At 36.5% G+C, this 26,350-nt stretch overlaps 1 protein-coding gene across 1 annotated transcript in view; it reads left to right on the top strand.

Annotated features, from left to right (window-relative positions):
* The window catches only part of LOC116863055 (protein kinase C iota type-like), a 44,273-nt gene extending 21,984 nt beyond the window's left edge, over nt 1–22,289 (top strand). The window contains exons 4-9 of the mRNA XM_032850554.1: nt 10,275–10,364; nt 12,255–12,305; nt 16,000–16,085; nt 17,605–17,745; nt 20,858–20,912; nt 22,222–22,289. Coding sequence (XP_032706445.1) covers nt 10,275–10,364; nt 12,255–12,305; nt 16,000–16,085; nt 17,605–17,745; nt 20,858–20,912; nt 22,222–22,289 — 491 coding nt within the window. The remainder of the gene's footprint in view (nt 1–10,274; nt 10,365–12,254; nt 12,306–15,999; nt 16,086–17,604; nt 17,746–20,857; nt 20,913–22,221) is intronic.
* The last annotated feature ends 4,061 nt before the right edge of the window (nt 22,290–26,350 follow it).

The raw sequence follows: 26,350 nt of genomic DNA, 5'->3' as shown, positions 1-26,350 counted from the left end.
TAAAAATGAAGGAGGTATAATTGACACAATATAGTGTACATATTAAAGTGTACATGCAATTTGATGAGTTTCGGCACGCAGGAAACCATCATCACAAGCAAGATAGAGAGCATATCCATTACCCCAAGTGTTTCAGTGTGCTTTGCAATTCCTCACGCCTACCCCTTTATGCCAAGTAACTAGTGATTTGTTTTCTCTCACTGTAGATTAGTTTACATTTTCTAGAGTTTTGTAGTCATGGAATCGCACAGTATGTACTCATTTTTGGGGGGCAGGCTAGTCTGGTTTCTTTCACTGGGAAAAATTATTGATTTGTGTGTTGTGTGTATCAATAGTTCATTTCTTTTTATTGCCGAGTGAGTGGTATTCCATTACATGGATGTACTGCAGTCTTTGAACTGTTCCTCTGTTGATGGCCATTGAGGCTGTTTGCACTTTGGGGCTATCACAAATAAAATCTCTATGGCAGTCACGTATTAGTCTTTGTATAGATACAGATTTCTTTTCTCATGGGCAAATAACTAGAAGTGGAATGGCTGGATCATCTGGTAGGTATATATCCTTTCTTATTTATTCTTTTTCTTTAAGATTTTATTTATTTATTTGACAGAGAGGGAGAGAAAGATCACAAGTAGGCAGAGCAGCAGGCAGAGGGAGAGGGAGAAGCAGGCTCCCCGCTGAGCAAGGAGCCCAATGCAGGGCTCCATCTCAGGATCCTGGGATCATGACCTGAGCCAAAGGCAGACACTTAACTGACTGAGCCACCCAGGTGCCCCAGTATATATCTTTCTTAAAAAATAAAATAGGAAAACAAGTATTTGAAAAGGAGATGAGGTGGGGTACTACAACCCAGGTGCATTCTTGGGCTGATGATTTTTAGAAAAGAATTTATATGGAAGTTGAGGATATGCAAATTGATACCTTTTAAAAACCCTCTAATCCCGGTCATCCCTGGAAAGTCTTCTGCACTCCCAAGGATAGAGTACCCCATGCTGAAGACAACTGACTGACTTAGAGCTAAGTCCTCAAGCCCTTCTTTCAGTTCTGGCCTCTGTCCCAACTCTGTGCTCCAGGCATTCTGTACGGTAAACTCTGGCTGCTGCCATTTATACAGCAGGCCGTGTAGATGCCTGAAAGGCAAGGGGATCAGAATGGGGCCCACCTGGAAAAAATCCCTTGCAGTGGTAGGGTGGAGATGAGTTGACAGGTGAGACAAGAGGGGCCATAAGATCCTGACTGGTCACCAGAGATCCCAGACTCCAACTTACGCTGTGGTCTGTGTGAAGGTCTCTTCGTTGGCATCCCCACCTCCAGTTGCATTTTAAGGGATAACTACTATCGTAGGAAAAGTTTATAATCCAGACTGTTTCTCTCTCACATCCCTCCATCTCCAGGGAACCACTAATCTGGTTTTCTGTCACTATTCTATATATATAAATAAAAAAATGCAGTGTTTTCATGTGCTTTTCAATTCATATAAATGATACTAGCACATATTTTGAAACTTCCCCTTTTTCTACTGGACATATGTTTTGAGGTCTGTTCATGTGCCTAGAGAACTAGTGTACTTCTTTTTTAAAATTCTTTTTTTATTGTAGTCAAATATACCTAACATAAAATTTTAACTTTTGTTAAGTGTACAATTCAGGGACATTAAGCATATTCATAATTTTATGCAACTATCCCCCCTTACCATATTCTAGAATCTTTTTATCATCCCAAACAAACTATACCTATTAAGTAATATTTCCCCTAATTGAATTTAAATTAAAAAAAAAAAAAACCTCCTCATTTTCTCCTCCTCCAGCTCCTCTTCCTCACATGCTTTTCTTAGACTTCCTGTCTCTATGAATTTGTCTTTTTGTCCCTATAAATTTCTCTGAAATAGATTTCTGGCTTCCTGCACTCTAGGTCACCTTTGTTTTTGAAAGATAATTTTGCTGGGCAAATAATTTTTTTAATTTAATTTTTTTGCATTCTGTACACTGTCTTCTAGCTTGCATTGTCTCTGATGCAAATCTGCAGTCAGTGACCTTTGTTCTACTCTATGTAATATATCTCTCTGGCTGCTTTTAAGATTTTTCTCTGTATAATTGGAAAAATTTTGACCATTATCTCTTCAAACATTTTTTTTTCTGTCACCAGACCCCTCCTTTAGGGACTCCAATTACAGATATGTTAGTTCTCCTGAGGTGTCATAAAGCTCACTAATGCTCTGTTCCTTTTTTTTTCCCCGTCTGTTTCTCTGCTTTTCATTTTTGTAGTTTCATTGCTGCCTAAGTTCACTACTCTTTTCTTCTGCCATTAATCCCATCTAGTATAGTTCAATTTGGGTCTTTATCTTCCATCTTTACTTGACATGACCAATACCTATAGCTTCGTGAGCATATTGGATATAATTATAATAACTTTTAATATCCATTCCTACAAATTCTTTCATCTTTCAGGGTCTGTTCCAATTGATTGATGTTTCTCCTGGCGTGGTTCGTATTTTTCTGCTACTTCATGTGCCTGGATCTATTTTACTGGATCCTGGATATTGTGACATTGGCAATGGCTATATTTGTATTTTTATGAATATTTCTGAGTTTTGTTTAGGGATGCATTTAAGTTACTTGGAAATAGTTGATCCTTTGTTGCTTATTTCCAGTCTCCTGAATCTTTTTTTTCCACTTGTTTTGTGTAGTTTTCTTGTGTTTCAGGTGGAGGGTTGAATCCAGTTCCTATTACCTCGTCATCTCCAGAAGTGGAAGTTGAGGATGGGCAGCTTGATAGGATAGCATATGCTTCTGTAACCACTGATTTCCACCTTCTAGAAAAGCAAGCCAGAAGCCAGGAGTCCACTGCTTTTGTGATTGGGCCTAATATTGAAAGGATGGCCATTTAAACACTCTAGCATTCTTGGAAACTTTTTGCAAATCTGTATTTTAAGCAATGCAGCCCTTCAGAGCAGGGAGTGCAGGAGCTTTCACAAGTAGTATGTAGTGTTCTGAACCCAGTTTCCAGAGGGGGGATGGCAGTAGGAAGGTTCGTTGGGAACGGGGAGTTTGTAAATCTACAGCAGACTCAGTTCTCCCGGAGAGGACTGTGGTGATACTACCTCAGGCAAATGTTAATGGTTGCCAACTTTGGTTGTAGGCTGCGTTGATTCTCTTAAGTGTGGGGCACTGAATTGAGTCATGTGCCGAAATACCTAATATAACTAGAGTTATATATGTGTTTCATTTTTTTATTTAAAGATTTTATTTATTTATTTGACAGAGAGAGAGATCACAAGTAGGCAGAGAGGGAAGCAGGCTCCCTGCTGAGCAGAGAGCCCGATGCGAGGCTCGATCCCAGGACCCTGAGATCATGACCTGAGCCGAAGGCAGAGGCTTAACCCACTGAGCCACCCAGGTGCCCCTATGTATGTGTTTTAAGTTCTGCATCTTGTCAGGTTATCTCATAAATAACTGAATCTTGCATATTTATCAAACACCTGAGGTCCAGGGCCCTATTTTCTTCTTTCTTTTCATAGGTGAAAGAAAATGTAGATGCATTGAAAGAAAGACTTGATCTGCTGGTTATAATACACACATTTTATTACCTTGAAATTCATTGACCATAGCAGATCTCACTCTGGCTGTATGTCTGTTTCAAGAGGTGAATTTGGACTTTAGTAAGAGAGGGGGGCTTTGAGAAATAGCTTTTCTTCCTATCTTTGTTTCACGATGACTCTTCATGGAATGTTTTACTTCTGAGTTACGTGTCCTGCTTTATCAGGCATGAAACAGTTGGCCCAAAAAGGTAATACTTGAACCACAGATAAAAACAAAATAGATTTGAGTATACGTAATGTCAGTAATTAACTCCTCTTTTCACACTTGTGATTATTCAAAAGTATCAGTCTCTAGGTAAATACTGAATACAGGTACTTCACCCAGTCTAGGTTTCAACCAACAGCAAGCAGGTACTAGTCTGGCAAAAAGACAGTGTCTAGCAGAAGGGAAAGATTGATTTTTTTAAATATGGTTGTAATGATACTTTTAACAATAGTTAATTCCATTCATGGCATTTAGTCAAAGCACAATAATAAAAGCCACATGTATAATGGACCAAGCATACTATGAGTCACTTTAAATATATGATCTTCAGTTTTCCCATTATCCTCACAATATAAGTAATAGGCCTCTGCAGAGAGAGAGAATAGATATGTGTGCACAGACATATATATATTATATATATATATATATGTTTTTAAACAATGAGAATATAGGTGTTACTATATATATATGTGTGTGTGTGTGTGTGTGTGTGTGTATCCCATGCTCATTAGCATTCACTACCTATTTCCCCTAAGTTCTTTACCTACTGCAGCCCTCATATATATATATATACACATATACGTACACATATGTATGTATATGTATATGTATGTATATATATATATATATATATATATATATATATATATATAGTAACACCTATGTTCTCATTGTTTAAAAACAACCTGAGCTAAGTTTAAATGTATTTGCCAGCGTGGATTCAGTTTCCTCACCTGGAAAATTGGAAATGAAGTGTTAATTAAATTTTAGACTCAATCTATTTCTAGAATTCTTTGAATATTTCATTATTTAGAATTAATTTAGTCAGTTGGCTTATTTAACTGGAAGAATAATTTACACATTGATATGTGAAATTTTCATTACTTTTTATGTTGCTTTTTTATTTTTGGCTTATACTTAAATCTACTGTAGAAACAAGTTTTTTTTTTTAACCTATATCAAAAATGGTATATAATTAAATTGACTTTCACTTTCATAAATGTGGCAAAATGGGAGAAATTTGGGTAACTGAGAAAGTGAATCTGTGAATGAATTACTTTATTTCTTTGAGGCAAACTGAGACTCTGCTTTTGGACTAGAATGTTACTTTGCTGTCAGACTCACATTTATAAAAATGCTGCATTATGTAAACATTTTTTCTAAAACAGCTTCATTGAGATATAATTTATTATTTAAAGGAGTTTTTAGTATATTCACAGAGTTACACAACCGTCACCACAATCAATTTTAAAACATTTCATCACCCAAAAAATAAATCCCATGCTCATTAGCATTCATTACCTATTTCCCCCTAAGTTCTTTACCCACTGCAGCCCGTAGACCTAGGTAACCACTAATCAACTTCATGTTTGTTTGTTTGTTTGTTTGTTTGTTTTTAAGATTTTATTTATTTATTTGAGAAAGAGAGAGAGCATGAGAGGGTGGGTAGAGGTCAGAGGGAGAAGGAGACTCCCCGCCAAGTGGGGAGCCTGATATGGGATTTGATCCCAGGACTCCCAAGATCATGACCTAAGCCAAAGGCAGTTGCTTAACCAACTGAGCCACCGGGGGGCCCCCAACTTTATGTTTCTATAGATTTGCCTAATCTAGACGTGTCATATCAGTACTTGTTCAATTAACAGACATTTGGGTTATTTCCATTTTTTTGGCTGTTATGAGTACTACCACTATGAACATTTAGTTACAACTTTTTGTGTGGCCATATGTTTTCATTTCTCTGGATATATACCTAGGAGAAGAATTGCTGGGTCATATGGTAACTATGTTTAACCTTTTGAGGAACTACCAGACTGTTTGTCAAAGTGGCAGCACCATTTTACATTCCCATCAGCAGTATGTATGGATTGATCCTCACCAGTACTTGTTATTATCAGTGTATTGAGTGTTGATCCAAAAATGGTGTATCTATGTAACCTGGTTGAATCATTTTGACTCACTATTTTTTATCTAGCATCTTTAAGATATTAATAACACCAAGTTAAAGACTGGATGTATGAGAGAACCAGTCTTTCTTTTATGTAAATTATACTCAGTCAGAAAATAAATCAGAAGAAAAGATTCCATTCATAGTAACAACATGATTTTTTTTAAATCTAGGGGTAAACTTTAAAGGAATGTGAAGAACCCATGTAAAGAAAACTGAAACAAAAACAACTGGATTCTATAAGCAAAACTTTAAATGAATGGGGTTAGGAAGAGGTATCGTGTAAAATGAGAAGTCCCTGCAGATAAATCTATAAAGACTGCCCCCCCCCAAATTCTAATAGGATTTTTAAAAAACTGACAGTTTCATTTGGAAAAATAAACAGGAAAATTCTCAAAAAGGAAATGTAAAGAGGGAAGAATTACTCTAATTTTTATGTTGAAAAACACCATAATCACAGATATAAGAGTAATAATAACAGCTGACAGAAAATACTTGTAACATTTCCAGAGTTGGTATCTCTAATATAAAATAATTAGGTAAAAAAAAATAGATGAAAAATCTACTTAAAGAAATGTAGATAGCTAATTCATAAATGACCAAAAAACTACAAAATTACTAATAGTTAAAAAACCCAAAGATTTGAAAATAAGACATTTTCACTACCAGATTAGAAGATAATTAAAATTTAATAATTATAGGGAGTTAGGAAAGATATACTTGTATATATGATAACCTTTTGGAATTCCTGTCATTCTAAATTTTGGAATAATTGTCAAAATTTTAAATGGGGGCACTTTATTTTTTAAAGATTTATTTTAGAGAAAGAAAGAGCACGAGCAGGGAGAGGGGCAGGGAGGATGCAGAAGGATAGGGAGAGAATCTTAAGTAGACTCCACGCTGAATGCGAAGTCCATCACATGGCTTGATCTTATGACCCCGAGGTCATGACTTGAGCTGAAACCGAGAGTAGGACAGCCAACCAACTGAGCCACCCATGTGCCCCAAATGGGCACACTTTAGTCAATCCTACTTGTAGGAAATCATCATGAGAAGTTATTCAAATACACAAATACTTAAAGAATATTTGCTGTCTTATTCACTAATAAAAAAGACTGACAGGGGCACCTGGGTGGCTCAGTGGGTTAAAGCCTCTGCCTTCGGCTCAGGTCGTGATCCCAGGGTCCTGGGATCGAGGCCCGCATCGGGCTCTCTGCTTGGCAGGGAGCCTGCTTTGCTTCCTCTCTCTCTGCCTGCCTCTCTGCCTACTTGTAACCTCTGTCTACCAAATAAATAAATAAAATCTTTAAAAAAAATAAAAATAAAAAAAGACTGACATACTGATACATGCTACAACATGGAGGAACCTTGAAAACATGCTCAGGGAGAAAAGAGGGACATGAAGACCACATATTGTATGATTCCATCTATATGAAATGTCCAGAAAAGCCAAATCTATAGATGCTGAAAATAGATTAGTGGTTGCCTAGGTCTGGCAATAGGAGGAAAGGTTGGGGGAAACGGAGAGTGACCACTATGGGCAAGGGGCTTTTTTGAGGAGGAAATGATAAAAATGTTCTAAAATGGATTCTATTGGTAGTTGACAGCTCTGCGAACATACTGATAGCCATTGTACACTTCAAATGGGTAAATTGAATGCTTTGTGAATTATATCTCAATAAAACCATTATTAAAAATTAGGTTATCCTGGGCTTTTCATAAAATGTGAAATATTACATCCTTAGGTAGGGCTGTTCAGAAGAGGTGGTATTTGTCCTGGGTCTTGTAAAGATTCACAGAATTTCAAGATTCTACTTGAAAGATGGTTGTAAGGTATTGGTTCCATAACAACTCACCTCAGAGTGTAGTAGCTTAAAAAAAAAAGCCCCGCCACTTTATTTTATAATCTCTAACACTTCTGTGAGTTGACTCGCTCTGCTGGTCTCACGAAAGGTCTCTCATGCAGTGGCAATCAGAGGGCAGCTGGGTCTGGAGTCATGTGGAGGCTCACTGGGATGCTGGCGTAGTTGGTTCTCTTTCCCTTTTTGTGTAGTCTCATCACAAGGAGGCAGTATCTCATTGATTTTCACTTTCTCAATGATTAATGATGTTAAACATCTTTTCATGTGCTCATTGGCTATTTATACATCTTCTTTGGAGAAATGTTCATTGTTTTTTTTTTCCCCTTGCCTGTGGTTTTGGTGTCAAATCCAAGAAATCATTGCCAAATCCAGCATCATGAAGCTTGCTCCCTATGTTTTCTTCCAAGGGTTTTTAGATTTAACTCTTGCATTTAAGTCTTTGTTCCATTTTGAGTTAATTTTTATTTATGGTATGAGATAAAAGTTCAACTTTATTCTTTTGCCTATGGTTACATTTGGATATTTTATATAAAATGAATTTTTGTTAGTTTTATAGGTTTATAATGGTATTGTGATCATATTAAGGAATTTTAATCTTAAGTTAAAGAGATTTATGCAGAATGATACCGTAGAAGTGAGTGGATATGTAAGGGGAAGCCAGATTTGGTAATATGTTTGAAAATTTCCAAAATGAGGGGCGCTTAAGTGGCTCAGTTGTTTAAGTGTCTGACTCCTGATATCAGCTCAGATCTTGATCTCAAGGTTATGAGTACAAGTCCTGCATTGGCCTCCAGGCTGGGAGTGGAGCCGACTTTAAAAGAGAAAGAAAGAGAGAGAGAGAGAGAGAGGAAGAAAGAAAGGAAGAAATGAAAGGAAAGGAATTGAAAAGAAAAAGAAAATTTTCAAAAATGAAAAGTTAAAAAGGAGAGTTAGTAAACCAGGAGAATGGCGTTTAGAAACCTAGAGGCATATCGGTGGAGGGATGGGGTAACTCGGTGACAGGCATTAAGGAAGGCATATGATATAATGAACACTGGGTGTTATATGCAGCGGATGAATTACTGAACTCTATATCTGAAACTAATGATATACTATATGTTAACTAATTGAATTTAAATAAAATAAGTTAAAAAAAAAAAAAGAAACCTAGATGCCGAGTTTCTGTAAATAGTCAGTGGGCAACTTTGGTAGATGCCATAGAGAGGTCCATTAGAGTAAAGACAGAAAAGGGGATTTAGCAGCTCTCTTCATGACTGTGGATATAGCACTTTTAGTAGACCGTATGGACTAAAACCTGTTAGCAGAATTTTTGAGAGGATAGGAACAGTGGAGAAAACAAGGTGGAGTCACTCTTGATATTAAGAAAAGCTATTTCTAATAAACCTAAAGGATTATAAACCTCTGATTAAAATTACAAAAGAAAAGTATGAAGTCAAAAGCCAAAGGCTTTCGTTCTTCCCCTTCTTCTCACCCACCCCCTCCAGTTTCAGTCTTCAGTTTGCTCTTGAGACGTGTGGCTACTGAATGAAGAGAATGGAACCTGAGTGTGAGGGAGATTGCTGAGAGGGAGACTCAAACATGCCTTTGCCTGAGAAGAGCTAGTGGAAGGAAAGGAAAATTGAAAGCGGAACTGAAGGGGACTAACGGGATAAGGCCCAGAGAAGATAAAAGGAAGAGATTCCTTAAGGGAGTCTCCAAGTTGGAGAAAGGTACAGGGCACTCATTTCTTTGAGACTGGAGGACAGGAGATGGCTTCGGTTTTCTCTCTTGAGTAATAGACATAGTTCTCTGCTGAGAGTGATTGAGGTTTGGATAAGGTTGGTGGCATCTTGTGTGTGGTCACATTTGGTGTAACCACAGGAATGTGCAAAAGCATTGCCGTGAGGAGGACCCAGCTCAGGCTCCAGCTATGATCAAAATGACTTTTTCGTTGAGGAATGCCATCATCTGGGGAGATGTGCCATCTCACTGTTGGCCAGGGATGACTCAGTTCTTTGGCTGGTTGATTAGGGAGGTGTTTCTCCCTTAACCTTTCTGTGGGTAAGTTTCCTAAAACTATGTATTCACGTTTGAAAGAGCTCAAGCAGGGCTCTCCGAGGTCTGGAGTACTCTAGTAGCTGTGCTTCTTCTTTGTGAGCCTCTTGGGTGAGGAAAGACTCACAGGTGAAGGAAAAATTTGACAGAATGATGACATTATGGCAGTGAAACCACTTTCACTTCCTCCTTTAAAGAGGAATGTAACAGAAAGCTTGTCCCTGGCCATTAGTCATCTCGTAGTAACAGTCCAACTGTGGTCAGGGTAGATTCCTTTTGCTATATTCTGAATATCTATGTTATTGAGAATTAAATGTTTTTTGTATGTATCAAATTGGGTATTGATGAGCCTCATGTAATATTTTATAGAAATAAAAATGGAATTATGTTACCCACTTTAGAAAACAGAATTGTCTAAATATCTAAAATTTGTCCTTGCCAAATACTTCTCTGTGTGTGTGTGTGCGCGCGCGCGCGTGTGTGTGTGTGTGTATAAAATTGTTTTTCTCAAGATTTTATATAATGGCAATTGTTTTTGCTCAAGATTTTATGTAATGAAAATTGCTTATTAAACATGACATTTTAGAGAGTTTAAAAGGTGAGCTTTGCTTTACTTTTTATGTTTTTTAGGAGACCCGTGTACAGTATCATCTCAGTTGGAGTTAGAAGAAGCCTTTAGGCTTTATGAGCTAAACAAGGATTCTGAACTCCTGATTCATGGTAAAGAAGTAGTCATTTCTTACTCTTCTAGAGCTCCATTTTTTTTTTTAAACCCTATATTCTTGACATTTTAAAATGTAATCCTGATGTCATTTTCTTAATCTCTACCCTCATTGCTATGTGACTGCTCATATCCAGTAGTTTCTCAAATGCTAGAGAAGATAAAATCAATCATCTTATACTCTTGGAAAATTTGATATTTGGGTATGCCTTCGTGGATATTAAACTGATCTTCTCTCAAGTGTTTCACGTCAAAGTTTAAGAGAGAATTTAAAATTGAGTGCCTAGTAGGATTCTCCTGAGTCATTCCCTTGCAGTTTTGTAGTGTATGCAAATAATGATCTCCAAAGAGAAGGTATCTGAAATGTCCTTTCTTTTATTTGAGGGTTAACAGTGAAACTATTTACATAGTCATAGAGATTACTGTGTTAAACATCTGCAGGCCCACAAGCTGGCTAGTGGTAGAGAAGAAGAGAAGAAACTCAGCCATCACGAAATGGTGCGTTGTAGACCAGGGTATAGAATCTAGGTATTCCGCTTCCAAGTCTCTGTTCTTTTCATTCTACTATGCTACCCCTCAAATTTTTTATGTCCTGTAAAACCCACTTAATATATCGCATTTCACTGCGATTCATCGGCAATATTTCATGTAATATTTTTAGGAGGCCAAACCTAGAGAACTCTTTAAAACTTGAACAAATATAAATCGCCCGTAAGTATAGTGAGTCAACACCTTGTTATTATTCCCTTGTACTTTTCTTTACAGTGTGTCTTTTAAAAATCAGTAGCTTGATATTTTCTACCTTCAGAGTTTGAGATAGTGACTCCTCTAAGGGATCCGTAATCTAATTGTTTGAGGTCCTAGCAGAACTTCAAAGTCATCCATTTTTGGAGTCATTTCTTTCTAGAATAAAACTGCAATGAGTATTGAAAGAAGTGATTGATCAGTAGTATTAAACAGTTTGTTTTAAGTTTTTGTTATTTTTATACCATAGCACAACTGAAGTTAGCTTATATTTCAACTTTAAAGAATATATAAGGGCCCATGCTTCTCATACTTCGTGTGTTTTTTTAAGCCATGTCCTTTTGCACATCACAGACTACAAATAGTTGACTAGTTCATAAATATACTGTCTTTATTTTCTATCTCTTTATGAAAATGGCCTGAATTAACATGTTTATAAATTTGTAGTTTCTAAGATAAAAAGTATATTTTTTGGATTTGGGTAATCTTAGTGCTGTAAATTTTTTCCTAAATTCAGTATACATCTTTTAAGAACTGTAATGGTTTGTGTTCATATTTGTATACATTTTTCTTTTCTTTTCTTTTTTTAAGATTTTATTTATTTATTTGTCAGAGAGAGAGAGAGCACAGACAGGCAGAGTGGCAGGCAGAGGCAGAGGAAGAAGCAGGCTCCCTGCTGAGAAAGGAGCCAGACTTGGGACTCAGCCCAGGACACTGGGATCATGACCTAAGCCGAAGGCAGCCGCTTAACAGGCTGAACCACCCAGGCGTTCCTGTATACATTTTTCTAATTCAGTTTTAGTTCTTCATTTTAGCAAACTTGACAGTACAACAAAGATTTAAGGAAATAGTTCAAGGTTTTTCCAAGGGCAAAAAAATCAATTAGTAACATAATAGGAACTAGTGTGAATAATTTGAGCTTCTAATGCATTTGATTTTGGCTGTTAACTTTGATGAAAACTTTTTTCATATAGACTTAATAAACCAATCCCTTGAAAAAACATTACTGACCACATGCTAAATATCTTGTGTCAAGAGAGGGTCAGGTTGAAATTTGGGTCAATTTTTTTGATTTAGAATTTAAAATTCTATGTAATTTGTATGTTTTCAATTTTCTATATTAATTTTAGTTTCTTTTCTTTTAGTCTTCCCTTGTGTACCAGAACGTCCTGGAATGCCATGTCCAGGAGAAGACAGTGAGTGTGTATTTACTTCATATCTTTGAATGTAGAGTTATTTATGGCATAAAGGCACATGTGAAAGGAAATCAGAAGTAGAACTTGTAGTCCATTTCATTTCTTTTCCATTCTTCAGTCTAATTTAGGCTATCTTAGCAACTGCCTAAATTCTCTACTTTTGCCAGATGAAAATCGGGCAGTTTTTAGTTACAAGTTACTGACATGAGTATCTGTTGTACATTTGAGAGGAAAATTAAGTGAATTTTAAGTCATGTTTCTTCCTAGTTTTTAATTTTGGAAATTTTCAAACCTATGGAGAGGTTGAAACAACATTGAAAACAAAGACACAAAGATATCCTTTGCCTTCATTGACCAATTATTAACATTTTCTATGTTTGTTTATTTCTGCATCTGTATGTGTTCACACATAGATATACATGTATATACATAAGAAACATGCTTATTTTTATTTTTTTAGTGTAACATTTGAAAGTAACATGATGCTTCCTTTCTAAGTACTTGAGCATGCATAGTTAGAAATTGTTAGGGATTTTCTTTCAAATGTCTAGGCTGATAGTTACCATTAGTAAAAAGAACTGAAAGAGCAAACAACTATCTGGTCTGATGGAACTTAAATTTGTAAATTTATTTATGATCATAAGTTACTGCTTTTGATATTTTGTATAGCTTATTAGTTGTGGATATTACTCATTTTCATTTGTGGTTTCTGCACATATGCATGACTTTACAAGAATTGTGATGAGTGTTTTCCTTTGAATTAAATGAAATAGTTTTAAACTTTAAGTTCTGTGACTTTTTTTTTAAGATTTTATTTATTTATTTGAGAGAGAAAGAGAGAGAGTGAGCACACAAGCAGCGGGGAGGGGCAGTGAAAGAAGGAGAAGCAGACTCCTGACTGAGCAGGGAGCCTGACATGGGGCTCCATCCCAGGACCCCGGGATCATGACCTGAGCTGAAGGCAGACGCTTAACTGACTGAGCCACCCAGGCGCCCCAGTTCTGTGACTCTTCCTGCAACTTGATGAAGAAAAATAAAAGAGATATGAATATTTATATAGAGAGTTGAATGTACTATTTAGGAAGATGTGGAAATTTAAGGAAGTAGGTAGAACCCTGAAGCAGTAGTGAAAAATGTAGGTCTGGATTCAGAGAAGAATATTTTGCCAGAGTTCCAATGATGGATGGATCAAAGACTGAGCCACCCAGGTGCCCTTAGGTTAAGATATAATTAACAGAAACTTTCTGCTTTGGTTACTCCTAACAGAATAAATAAATAAAAATAAAAGTATCTGTATTTAAGGTTCTGTATTATGCTATCTTAAGATTTCTAATTTAGAGCATTTCACTAGTTTTTTCTATCTTAATTTTAAATGGTAAACCCAGTGCTACATCGGCTTTAAAATATGAGTTTAGAAACCTAATGGAATCTTTCTACAATATTAACTATCACTGTGGAATATTAATAGTAATGACTGATAGGCAATATATATAATAGTGATTGACTTAACCGAAATTACACAGGTCAACTAGATTTGGTCTTATGGAAGCTCTTAGTTTGTTTAGAAAATGTATTAATATAAAAACCTTTGGATTAAAGATTAATGGGGAGGGACACCTAGGTGACTCAGTTGGTTAAGCCTCTGACTCTTGATTTCCAGCTCAGGTCATGATGCCAGGGTTATGAGATCAGCCCCACTTTGGCTCAGTGCTGGGTATGAAGCCTGCTTAAGATTCTCTCTCTTCCTCTTCCTCTGCCCCTCTCCCCCTCTTAAGAAAAAAAAAAAAAATTAGTGGGGAAGATAATATTTTGTGGTTGCAGAGTGTCCCCTTTAGAGCATCTATGAAAAGTAAAATGTATCTTTACAGTGAAGAGAACAAGCAGTCACTGCCTTTAACAGAGTGATTGAACTGGGAGTCAACAATGGGACATTTGTATATCTCTTTTTTTTTTTTATTTTACTTATATATTTGACAGAGAGAGGGAGAGAGATCACAAGTAGGCAGAGAGGCAGGCAGAGAGAGGGAAGCAGGCTCTCTGCTCGGCAGAGAATGCGAGGCTCTCTCTTAGAGAGGCACAAGAGAATGAGAGGCTCTCTCTCAGAGAGCCTGCTGAGCAGAGAGCCCGATGCAGGACTCCATCTCAGGACCTGAGCCGAAGGCAGAGGCTTAACCCACTGAGCCCCCCAGGCACCCTGCATTTGTGTATCTCTTACTGTGATAGCACAAGCAATATATATCACCTATGTATTATTTTTGCCAAAAGTATTTGATACTGATTCTAATAAAGAAGCAGACAAATGCAGAATGTAGGACATAATATAAGACAACTGCCTGGACTCTTTTTTTTTTTTTTTTTTTTTTTATCAACATCACAAAGAAAAAACAGCAAATATGGCAGCATGACTGTTTCAGCCTACATTCAAGAGACAAAAAAGGTATAGGAACCAAAGGCAATGTTTGAATCTTGCTTGGATCCTGGAGAGAAAGAGAAAGCTATGAAAGATACTTTGAGGGCAAATAGGGCAATTTGCATACGAACTATTAGGTGTTATTGAGTTAATGTTGATTTTCTAAGATGGTAATGGTGTTAGGGTTAAATAGCATTAGGGGAAACACCTTTAATTTAAGGCAGTAAGTGGATACTTAGGTATTTAAGGGTGAGGTGCTATGTCCACAACTTACTTTTAAAGGATGCAGACAAAAAGAGAGGAAAGCAAATGCGGCATAATGTTAGGTATTGGTAAGTCTGCATGAAGGATTAACTGTTCATTGTTATAGTCTTTCAACTTTTCTGTGGGCTTAAAATTGTTCAAAATTAAAAGTGGGGGAAAACTTTTTTTAAAAGATTTTATTTATTTATTTGACAGAGATCACAAGTAGGCAGAGAAGCAGGCAGAGAGAGAGGAAGAAGCAGGCTCCCCACTGAGCAGAGAGCCCGATGCGGGGCTGGATCCCAGGACCCTGGGATCATGACCTGAGCCGAAGGCAGAGGCTTTAAGCTACTGAGCCACTAGGCGCCCCGGAAAATCTTTTTTTAAAAGATTTTATTTATTTTATTCTTACAAGAGAGAGCACAAGAGAGTGAGAGGGGTAGGGGTGGCATGGAGGGGCAGAGGGAGAAGCAGACACAGGGTTTGATCCCAAGACCCTGAGATCATGACCTGAGGTGAAGGCAGTCGCTTAACTGACTGAGCCACCCAAATGTGCAAAAATTGGGGGGAAAATTAAAAGACAGAAAAGCCTTAATAGTAATTTTTAATACACTTTTGCTCCATAGGCTTTGTTTTCATTAATCCCTTGGTGAATCTATTTTATTTCTTCACTTTCAGGTTTTTAATCAGAATATTTTTTTCTTAAAAAAAAAAAAAAAGAAGGGGCGCCTGGGTGGCTCAGTGGGTTAAAGTCTCTGCCTTCGGCTCGGGTCATGATCTTCAGAGTCCTGGGATCGAGCCCCGCATCGGGCTCTCTGCTCAAGCAGGGAGCCTGCTTCCTCCTCTCTCTCTCTCTGCCTGCCTTTCTGCCTACTTGTGATCTCTGTCTGTCAAATAAATAAATAAAAATCTTTAAAAAAAAAAAAAGAATATTTGTTTCTTAAAGTGAATATCATGAAAGAAGGTCACAGACTTAATTATAAAAAGACTTTTATTCACACTTGCTCTTTTTCCTTTTTTTAACGTTTTCTCTCTCTTTAGAATCTATCTATCGCAGAGGTGCACGCCGCTGGAGAAAGCTTTATTGTGCAAATGGCCACACTTTCCAAGCCAAGCGTTTCAACAGGGTAAACCTTAGTTTGTAGAATGTTAATAACTTGAGATACCTGTTTTTTTTCCTCCCTACTGTGAAAGAAAGGTAGTCTTCTTTTCCCTTTTAAAGGAGTCAGTAGGGTGACACATTCCCATTTTGCCTGGGGCAGTATCCGTGTTATCTTGAGGTAATTTTTAATAGCATCTCCTTTCACTCTTAAAAATACCTCTGATTGAATTATATAGTTACCTTAGCTAAAAGAAAGTTGGCTTTTTTACTATAATTCTAGACAACCAGAAATAAGCAAAGTTTATTTTTGCAAACCTTTTAATGTGATTTTAACTTTCACTGTTTCAGAAATAATAATTGCAAACCACTTATCTAGCTTTTACTAAGTACCAGGTGCTTTTCCAAATGCTTGACATCTGTTGACCCATTTAATCTTTACAACAGCCTTGTGAGTTAGGTACTATATATTTCTATTTTATAGATGAAAAAGCTGAGGTGTGGGGCGGTTCAGTAACTTGCCCAAGATGACACAGCTAGTAAGTGGCAGAACCAAGGTTTGAAAGAAGTCTGTTTCCAGAAGTCCTTGTTTTTAACTACTCTTGATAACTACAAAAATATGGACTCCATTTCCATTGTAAAACCAGTGCCATGTTCTGAATTAATTCATGTAACTAAAAGCTGTGACCTGAGTTTCCCCAAATCCTTTTCCCAGCAGCACTGATACTAACAGAGCTTTGAAATGAACAAGTCACTTTAGGAATTGCTCTTTGAGAGAGCAGGGCTTTGATTTGACCTCTGAATAGTCTGGAAGGTTGATGTTTGCTTGGGAGTCCTTCTGTAGCTTTTTCTGCCAAATGCTTTTCAAGTTTAATTCACTTTTACTGTTTTCAGTACTCTGAGTTTATGCGAAGACTAAAAGTTCTTTTTTTTTTTTTAAGATTTTATTTATTTATTTGACAGACAGAGATCACAAGTAGGCAGAGAGGCAGGAGGAAGCAGGTTCCCCGCTGAGCAGAGAGCCCGATGCAGGGCTCCATCCCAGGACCCTGAGATCGTGACTTGAGCCGAAGGCAGAGGCTTTAACCCACTGAGCCACCCAGGCGCCCCAAGACTAAAAATTCTTGAACTTAAAACAGAAAACAACATGGTCGCGAATTTCACTCTTGCAAGTAACTCTTCTCTGTTTATTTTTCTGTGACCATTATAGCTTCAGAAAAGTTATGTTTGATGAAGGGAATTGAGTTAGAGAAGAAAGCCATTCATTTTCACCTTTTTTTTTCTTTTTTGGAGAGAGAGCGAGTGAGTGAGTGGGGATAGGAAGGGGCACAGGGAGTTGGAGAGAGAGAATCCCAGGCAGGTTCCACACCCAGTGCAGAGCCCAGAGAGGGGTCCATCTCAACCCCCTGAAATCATGCCCTGAGCCCAGATCAAGAGACAGACGCTTAACTGACTAAGCTACCCAGCTGCCCCTTATTTTCACTATTTTGGCAAATGATTATGACTTTTTATTTGCTAATAAATTGCTGTTGAATTACTCTTTCCAGCGTGCCCACTGTGCCATCTGTACTGACCGAATATGGGGACTTGGACGTCAGGGGTATAAGTGCATCAACTGCAAACTCCTTGTTCATAAGAAGTGCCACAAACTTGTCACCATCGAATGTGGGCGGCATTCTATGCCACCGGTAAGATACAACTGTCTTTTTTTAATAGAACATTTTCAGTAACACTGCTAGGATGGAGGGCTATAATACACGGGTGGTAAGGAATCACAGTTGAGCACTGTTGTTACAGAACCTAACTTTACAGTCCAGTTGACATATTGTGAGTTTTGGAATTGTTATTAGAAATTTGTTTATGTTATGTAGCTAACTTCTTGATTTAATCTGCTACAGAATCATCAGGTTAAATTAGGTAGAGGTAGGAAGAACTATTTAAGAGCCTTTTTTTCTTCCTTAAGATAAACTCATTAGTTTGTTGCTCCCTTTGTTTTAGCATCTACACTAAACAGAGATCAGGCAAGAAGAATCAGAGACTTCATGTTTGCTATTTAAAGTGTGTGATTACTGGGGAGATTTTGAATTTAAAATTTTTATTTTCACTTTCTATTTTAAACATGCAGTTACAACGTGTTCATTATAGAAAAAAGGGGGAATATAGATAAATAAAGAAAAATTACATAAAAATCCCCGTGAAATCTACTGTCTAAAGGTAATTGTCTTCTGGTGTATATCCTTCCAGAACTTTTTCTGTACAAATTTACATGCATACTTAAAATTTTTCCATATAGGAAATTTCGATAAGAAAAAATGTTAAATATTTTTAAGAGTCACTATAACAGCATAATGAACTTCCATATACCAGTCACCCAACTTCAGTAGGTACCAGCTATGACCAGTCTTAGTTCAGCTACACCCCCACCTGTGTAACCTGCTTTCATCCTGTGTTATTTTAAAACAAATCTAAAAGATAAAAACTCTTTAAAAACAAAAAAGCAAATTCCTTATATCAAATATTCATCTAGGCAATGTTCAACATTCCACTTGCCTCATAAATGTGAAAATTTTTAGTTTTCATTCTGAATCAGTATCTAAATGAAGTCCATATTTGCACTTGACTGATATGTGTCCTAGATATTTTCTCAACACTACTGATTCTAACATTTCTCTCTCTCCCTTTTTCCCCCCCTTAAAATTTAAATGTAGAAGATATTATGTTGTCATTTAAAGTGTTGCAGTATTTTTCTCTTTGCTTCTCTATGGTTATGTTTAAAATGTTCCCCTGTCCTTTTTATTTTCTGTGTATTATAGTTGGATCTAGAAGTTTAATTAGATTCTGGCTTTTCTTTTTCTTTTTTAAAATTTTATTTATTTGTCAGAGAGAGAGCATAAGCGGGGTTGGGAGGGGTAGAGGGTGGAGCAGGCAAAGAGGTGGAGGGAGAAGCAGGATCCCTGCTGAGCAAGGGAGCCTGATGCAGGGTTCTGTCCGAGGACCCCGGGATTGTGACCTGAGCTGAAGGCAGACACTTAACCAACTGAACCACCCAGGCAGCCCCCTGGCTTTTCATTTTTGGTTTTTGAGACTGCTTCATAGAAGGTGGAGTGTTTATCAGAATGTGCTTAATGTTTGAGTCTCATTCTTTTACATACTTTTTAACAAAAGTGAGATCATACATATACTGTTCTCTAACTCCTTTTTTTCACTTAACTATATTTTGGTCACCTTTCCATATCTATCTATATCCTCTTCAATTTTAGCATAATATTTGGTTACATATCTATGTCATAATTTACTTAACTTGTTCCTCATGATTTTACATTTGATTTGTTTTCTACATTTTCCTGTAAAGAAAATAATAGGAAGTTTCTGGTAAATAAATCTTATTATTTCCTTAAGAATCCAGAAGTAAATTATTGGCTTAAAGGATATGCATTTTTAAAAAGATCTGAATGCAGGGGCTCCTGGGTGGCTCAGTCGGTTAAGCAACTGACTCTTGATTTCAGCTAAGGTCATGATCTCAGGGTTGTGAGATGGAGCCCTGCGCTGAGCTCCACATTGGTGGCTCTTTGGTATTAGAAGTATTTAGCTAGTTCATTTAAGCTCAGGAGTGGGTTTATCATTAGGGAGGTGAAAATCGCATCTTAAGGAAAAAAAAACTAGGCCAAAAATTGTGAACATAATTTATTTACGCTACTGTGACATTCTTGAGTATTCTTAGGTGATGGAATGACCTGTGTAAATTTATAAATGTGGAAGGAAAGAGGGATAGAATTAGTGATTATTGATAATCACTAAATGCATTGCAAAATCCAGGAGCCTATCCAGACAGCCTTAAAATTATAACTGTGTAAGGGATGCCTGGCTGGTGCAGTCAGTAGAACTTGTGACTCTTTTTTTTTTTAAAGATTTTGTTTATTTATTTGAGAGAGAGAGCATGAACAGGCAGAAGCAGCAGAGGGAGAGCGAGAAGCAGGCTCCTCACTGAGCAAGAAACCTGATGTGGGGCTCCATCCCAGGACTCTGGGATCATGACCTGAGCCAAAGGGAGATGCTTAACCCACGGAGCCACCCAGGCGTCCCGAGAATGTGTGACTCTTGATCTCAGAGTTGTGATTTTGAGCCCCATGTTGGGTGTAGACATTACTTAAAAATAAAATCTTTTAAAAAAATTAAAACTGTCTTAACTAATGCTCCTTCTCAACTTTATCCTTTTTTGTTGGTATTTGTTAAACCTGGGTCCAAGATTAATGAATTAGAACATTTTGGTTTGAATTAACATTTTTCCTGAGGTTATGGGCAGTGAGTTTTTTAAGTCAGTTTCTAGAATGTGTTGCTTTTCCTTATTTGGATCACTGGCACCTTTGAGAATCTTCAGAAAAATGGGAAACCCACAAAATTTTAGATTTATAGACTCATCTTCAGACTCAACTAAGGAACTTAGGGACTAGAGGCTCCCTTTGCCAAAGATGTAAAGTGAATGTGTGGAGCTCATAGGAAGAATAGTATAGAAGAAACACAAATCAAAGTAGATAGAAGTTCAATCTGATTTCTAATTGATGGTCTGAAGTTAGTTTTCTGTTTCTTCTGTTATCTGTGAAATGTGACTAGTATTATCTCATTCACAGGAATATTGCATGGTTTCATATAATTAAACATAGTAATGCAGTTTTCATTTATTAAGTTCTGTTCTTTCAAGTTTAAATTTTAATATGCTGTATCTCGTCGAAATAATGTTTCTGAATTTATGGGATTTAGAAAGAACCTGCTAAGTTACTGTGTCTTTGGAAATGTTTGTAGGAACCAATGATGCCCATGGACCAGTCATCCATGCATTCAGACCATGCACAGACAGGTAAGAATGACACTGGCAGGAACTGTCATTCATCAGCAAATATCATTTAAAGACTTATTTAGGTGACTCTTTAACTTAAGTTTGAAACCATTTATGTTCTTCCCAAATAAAAGTTAGCCCCATTTTGCAGTGGTACTCTACGTCATAATATTTAACATATACCTTTGGCATTTTAAGAAGACAACTATGTAAACTACAATAAAGGACACTTTTCTCTGATTCAGATAAACTTCTTCTGAGACTTTTTTTTAAACTGAGCAACCTAGCTTTTTCAATAATGAAAACGCATACTGTTTTTGTGGGTCATAGTGATTCTTCAGGTGATCTGTTTTTATTAAAAGTTTTATTATCAGAAGTAAAAATTATGTAAAAGATACAGTATAGAAAATTCAAAAAAGATCATGTGATCTTCCAGAACCTTAAATATATATCTGTGAAATTTAGAGAGCAATTAATTGGGCAGAGCGTACTGATCTTAGATGAATCAAGAAAGGGAAGGTGAGGGAGTTTTTCTGGAAGGACAAAATGTACTTTCTTGTTCATACAAGAAGCTGGTTATATGAATCATGGGCTTTTTTGCTTTTTTTTTTTTTTTTTTTCTTTTTTTGTGCCCTGAAGTAGCTTTAAGGAATAGAAACCTAGAGTTCAATCTTTGTCAGTTCTTTACTTGACCTATGTGGTATGGTAGTTAGGAATATTTTAAGTATGAAGGAAGTGAAGAGTAAAAACCAAGCGCCCCCTAACTCTGTGCTTTAGTCATACTGAAATAATTGAATAAGGTTTATGGAGTCACCCTTATAGAAGAAACTGATTAATTTGTGAAGAAGAGAAAATTTTTTTTTTTAAGATTTTATTTATTTATTTGACAGACAGAGATCACAAGTAGGCAGAGAAGCAGGCAGAGAGAGAGGAAGGGAAGCAGGCTCCCTGCTGAGCAGAGAGCCTGACTCGGGGCTTGATCCCAGGACCCTGAGATCATGACCTGAGCCAAAGGCAGAGGCCTTAACCCACTGAGCCACCCAGGTGCCCCGAAGAGAATTATTTTTAAAATGCCAAAAATATTTGTTAAAATCAGTACTTGGTTGCAGTTGGTTCTAGCTCTCCACTCCCATTAAAGATGAGGATTTAAGTCATAAATACATACAGTTTATTACTAGTAGGACAGATACTCAATTTTAAATAATGCAAACTTATTCCGAAATAAAAACTTAAATCAAATCATGAAAACATTTTAAGTCAAACTCAGTTAATGGGTGCTGTGTTTTCTCCTTTTTCTTTTTTTTCCCCATGTTTGGGATTGGGTTTTCAGTAATTCCATATAATCCTTCAAGTCATGAGAGTTTGGACCAAGTTGGTGAAGAAAAGGAGGTAAGATAATTAGTTTTATTGTACATTACATCATCCATCAGCTTTTTAATAAGACTAGACAGTTAAAAAATATGACAATTAACTTGCTTAGATTTTTAAATCATAATGGTAAAAATGCAGAAATTATGTTTAATGATGCTAGAGTTTTATTCTGATTTAATCTAATTATTCATTTCTTTTAAATTAAAAATCACGAGATAAGTTCTTTTTTTAACAGGAGAAAATAAAATTCAATAGCATACAGGAATAACATTTCTTTTTAAAATAGCAGAACCTATAAAGTATAGTTAAGAATGAGGTTTAGAATACTTGGTAGTATTGATAAGACACGTTATAAATCCTACCATTTTATGGGCTAATTGTTTATTTAAAGTATAAATGATTGAGCATCTTGACTGCCACTATTTTTTCTATTAAACATTTTATCAGCTTTTAAAGCAATAGGTTTTTAATTAAAATGATAATTTTTTTGAAAAAAAGCTTACAGTGAAAAAGATTTATCATGCCTCACACCTTCCACTCCCACTTTGACTTCTGAGAGGCAACTCTTTTTAATCATTTCTAGTTGTGCCTATAACACTTATAACTCAGTTTTCCCACTTTATATATTTTAGGCCATAAAGGTTTAGTTCACAGTACCTCCCCCCTTTCCCTTCTCTTTCCAGTGTTTGATAGGTGCATTATGTTTTACTCTCCATTACCTTTAAAAAAGCCCCAACTTGAGTGCTGTGAAGTGTGTAAACCTGGAGATTCACAGACCTGTACCCCTGGGGAAAAAATAAATATATGTTTATAAAAAATAAATTAAAAAAAAAAAGCCCCAACTTTTTACTGTGGAAAATGTAATTACAAGTAAACAGGGTAGTATAACAAAGCCCCTGTACCCATTACCCTGATAAAACAGTTATGAGTGTATGTCGGGTGTTGTTCTGTCTACCTACTTCCTTTGCTCCTGCATTATCTTGAAGTACATCTGTTGATTACATATTTAATCTCATATCTTAGTTTTTTGTTCTATGTAAGTCAATAACCTTGACTCTCCTTTAGCCATTCCTTCTCTTTCTTCCAGTTTTCCTCTTTTCTGTGCATATTTATTTTTACATTGCTAAGGTTGTTAACGTTTACGATCTGTTCTGCAACCACAACTACATCTTCCATATTTTGTTCACAGGTTGAATGAATCATTCAAAGGAGGAAATTCCTAATAATAAGGAATGAATTCTCTATTCTAACACCATGAATTGCTAGTATTTCTTTCTTTTCAATCCTTGACACTTTTACAGCTTTTTGTTCTTTTTGGAGTTTCTGTTTATTGTTATTTATTGGTTTGTTTATTTACCAAAGACTCATTTGCTTGTGTCCTCAAGAGTTTTAATATTTTTTAAAGATTTTTTCTTATAAGTAACAGTCTATTGCACATCTTTTTTTTTTTAAGAGGTTTTTTGAGTTTTTTGTTTTGTTTTGTTTTTTAAGATTTTATTTATTTATTTTACTGACAAAGACACAGAGAAAGAGAGAACACAAGTCGGGGAGCAGCAGAGGCAGAGGGAGAAGCAGACTTCCTGATGAGCAGAGAGCCCGATACGGGCTTGATCCCAGGACCCCAGGATCATGACCTGAGCCAAAGGCAGACGCTTAATGACTGAGCCTCTCAGGCGCCCCTTTTTAAGACTTTTATCATACAGTGAAGTATGCAAATCATGACTATATAGATAAATGAGTGTTCATGCACTTTGTAATGACCACCCTGACCAGGAAATAGGATCTACTAATATCCCAGAAGCTCATGTACTTTCTTCTAGTCACTAACACCCCCTCCGCACTATAAGTGGCCGCACTATAAGTGACCGTTGTATTAATACCAGAGATTAGTTTTGCTTTTTCCCCAAACATTATACAAATGGATTCATACAGTATGTATTTTTCTATGTCTGGCTTCTTTCGCTCAGTATTGTGTTTGTGAGATTCCATTATGTTTCACGTAGTAGTATTTCATTTATGTTCACTGTTATTTCAATTTATCTATTCTCCTATTGATTCCCCCCAATTGGGATTGGTACGATATACTGTTATGAACACTCCTATAAGTGTAGTTTGGCACACATATATAAAGATTTCTGTTAGGTATATAATTGAGTGGAATTCCTGAGTCACATGTAACCGAACTTTAGTAGATAATTCCAAACAGTTTTGTAAAGTGCTTGTATCGTTTTATACTTTCACCAATAATATGTGTTTGATTGCTTCACAAATCTTTGTCAGCACGTTGTATGGTCTCTCTTTTTAATTTTAGTGAATCTGTTGAATGTGTAGTGGTAGCTCATTATAGTTTTTTAATGTGCATTTCCTTGCACAACTTTTAATATCTTTATTGGCTATTTGGGTATCATCTTTAGTTAGGTGTCTGTTTTTTTTTTTTAAATGAGTGGTCTTTGTTATGTTGATTTGTAGGCGTTCTTTGTAATTTCTTGACATTATTAACCTTTTATCGGTTATATATTGAAAATATATTCTCCCACTCTATGACTAGTATTTTCATTCTGTTAATGGCATCTTTTGATGAATAGATGTTCTTGATTTTTAAGGTAGTGAAATACATTCACCTTTTCCTTTTTGGTACTGCTTTTGGGTCTTTTTATTTTTTTTATTTTTTTAATTTGACAGAGAGAGAAAGAGAGAGAGAGAATTACAAGTAGGCAGAGAGGCAGGTGGGGGTTGGGGGGCAGGCAGGAGCCCAGCAGAGAGCCCGTTGCTTGATCCCAGGACTCAGATCATGACCTGAGCTGAAGACAGAGGCTTAACCCACTGAGCCACCCAGGCGTTTTGGATGGCCTTTTGAAATCTGTTTTTCCCAACGCTATTGAAGATATTGAAAAAGCTATACCTTCCCCCATTACTCTGCAAAGCTATCTCTTCATCAGTTATATGCTTATGACATGATCTAATTTTGGATTCTCTCTTATTTTTCGTTGTTTTGTTATTATCATTGGGTATTGTGCTCCATGATCACTATAGCTTTATAATAAGTCTATCTAGTAAAATTCGTCTGCTTTGCTGTCTGGGGATTATCTTGGCTACTCTTCCTGGCTTTTTGCATTTCCATGTAAATTTTAGAATCAGCTTGCTGGTTTCCACAAAAAATCAAGCAAATAAACCAAACCGATCAGTACATTTCAGAAAAAGTGACATCTTTACAATTTGAAATCTTCAAACTATGAGCATGATATATTCCTTCACTTATTTAGGTGTTTAAAGTCTGTCAATGTTTTATAGTTTTCAGAGTCCTTGAACTATAGGTATTGGATGTAAATGGTATTATTTTAAAATAAAATTTTCTATTTAATACTGTATTTCTATTTACTACTATAACATTAACTTTATTTATTTTTAATTTAAAGCAAAAAAGATTATTTATTTATTTATTTGACAGACAGAGAGCCCAAATAGGCAGAGAGGCAGGCAGAGAGAGAGAGGAGGAAGGAGGCTCCCCGCTGAGCAGAGAGCCCCATGTGGGGCTTGGTCCCAGGGCCCTGAGATCATGACCTGAGCTGAAGGCAGAGGCTTAATCCACTGAGCCACCCTGGCACCCCAGTGTGGGAAGCATTTTAATTCTAGTTTATGTCTGAATAGATCTGGGACAATTTAGATATCTCTCTTTTGTCTTGTGTTTGTGTTATTCTTGGGAATTTGTTGAGCCTAAATTCTCAGATTTATTGATGTGAAGTTGTCCATTTCTGAGAATATGAAATGACATCCTTTTTTATTCCTGATAAAATTTGTTGTGCATTCCCTTTTTCTTCATCATTCTTGCCAGGGGGTATCAGTTTATTAGTCTTTTCAGAGAATTAACGTTTGGCTCTTCTCTATTGGATGCTTATTTACTATTCTAGTTTCTCCCCTATCTCCTTATGCTTTTTTGTCATTCACTTTAAAATAATATATATTTTTTTTGTTTGTTTAAGATTATTTATTTATTTATTTGACAGACAGAGATCACAAGTAGGCAGAGATGCAAGCAGAGAGGGGGGGGAAGGAAGCAGGCTCCCTGCTGAGTAAGAGCCCAGTGCGGG

The sequence above is a fragment of the Lontra canadensis genome, unplaced genomic scaffold (assembly GCF_010015895.1).
Source record: "Lontra canadensis isolate GAN:19392208 unplaced genomic scaffold, GSC_riverotter_1.0 scaffold494, whole genome shotgun sequence".
In the NCBI taxonomy this organism is placed as follows: Eukaryota; Metazoa; Chordata; class Mammalia; order Carnivora; family Mustelidae; genus Lontra; species Lontra canadensis.
Note: the sequence above shows the minus strand (reverse complement) of the source record. Positions and strands in the feature narration are given on the sequence as shown.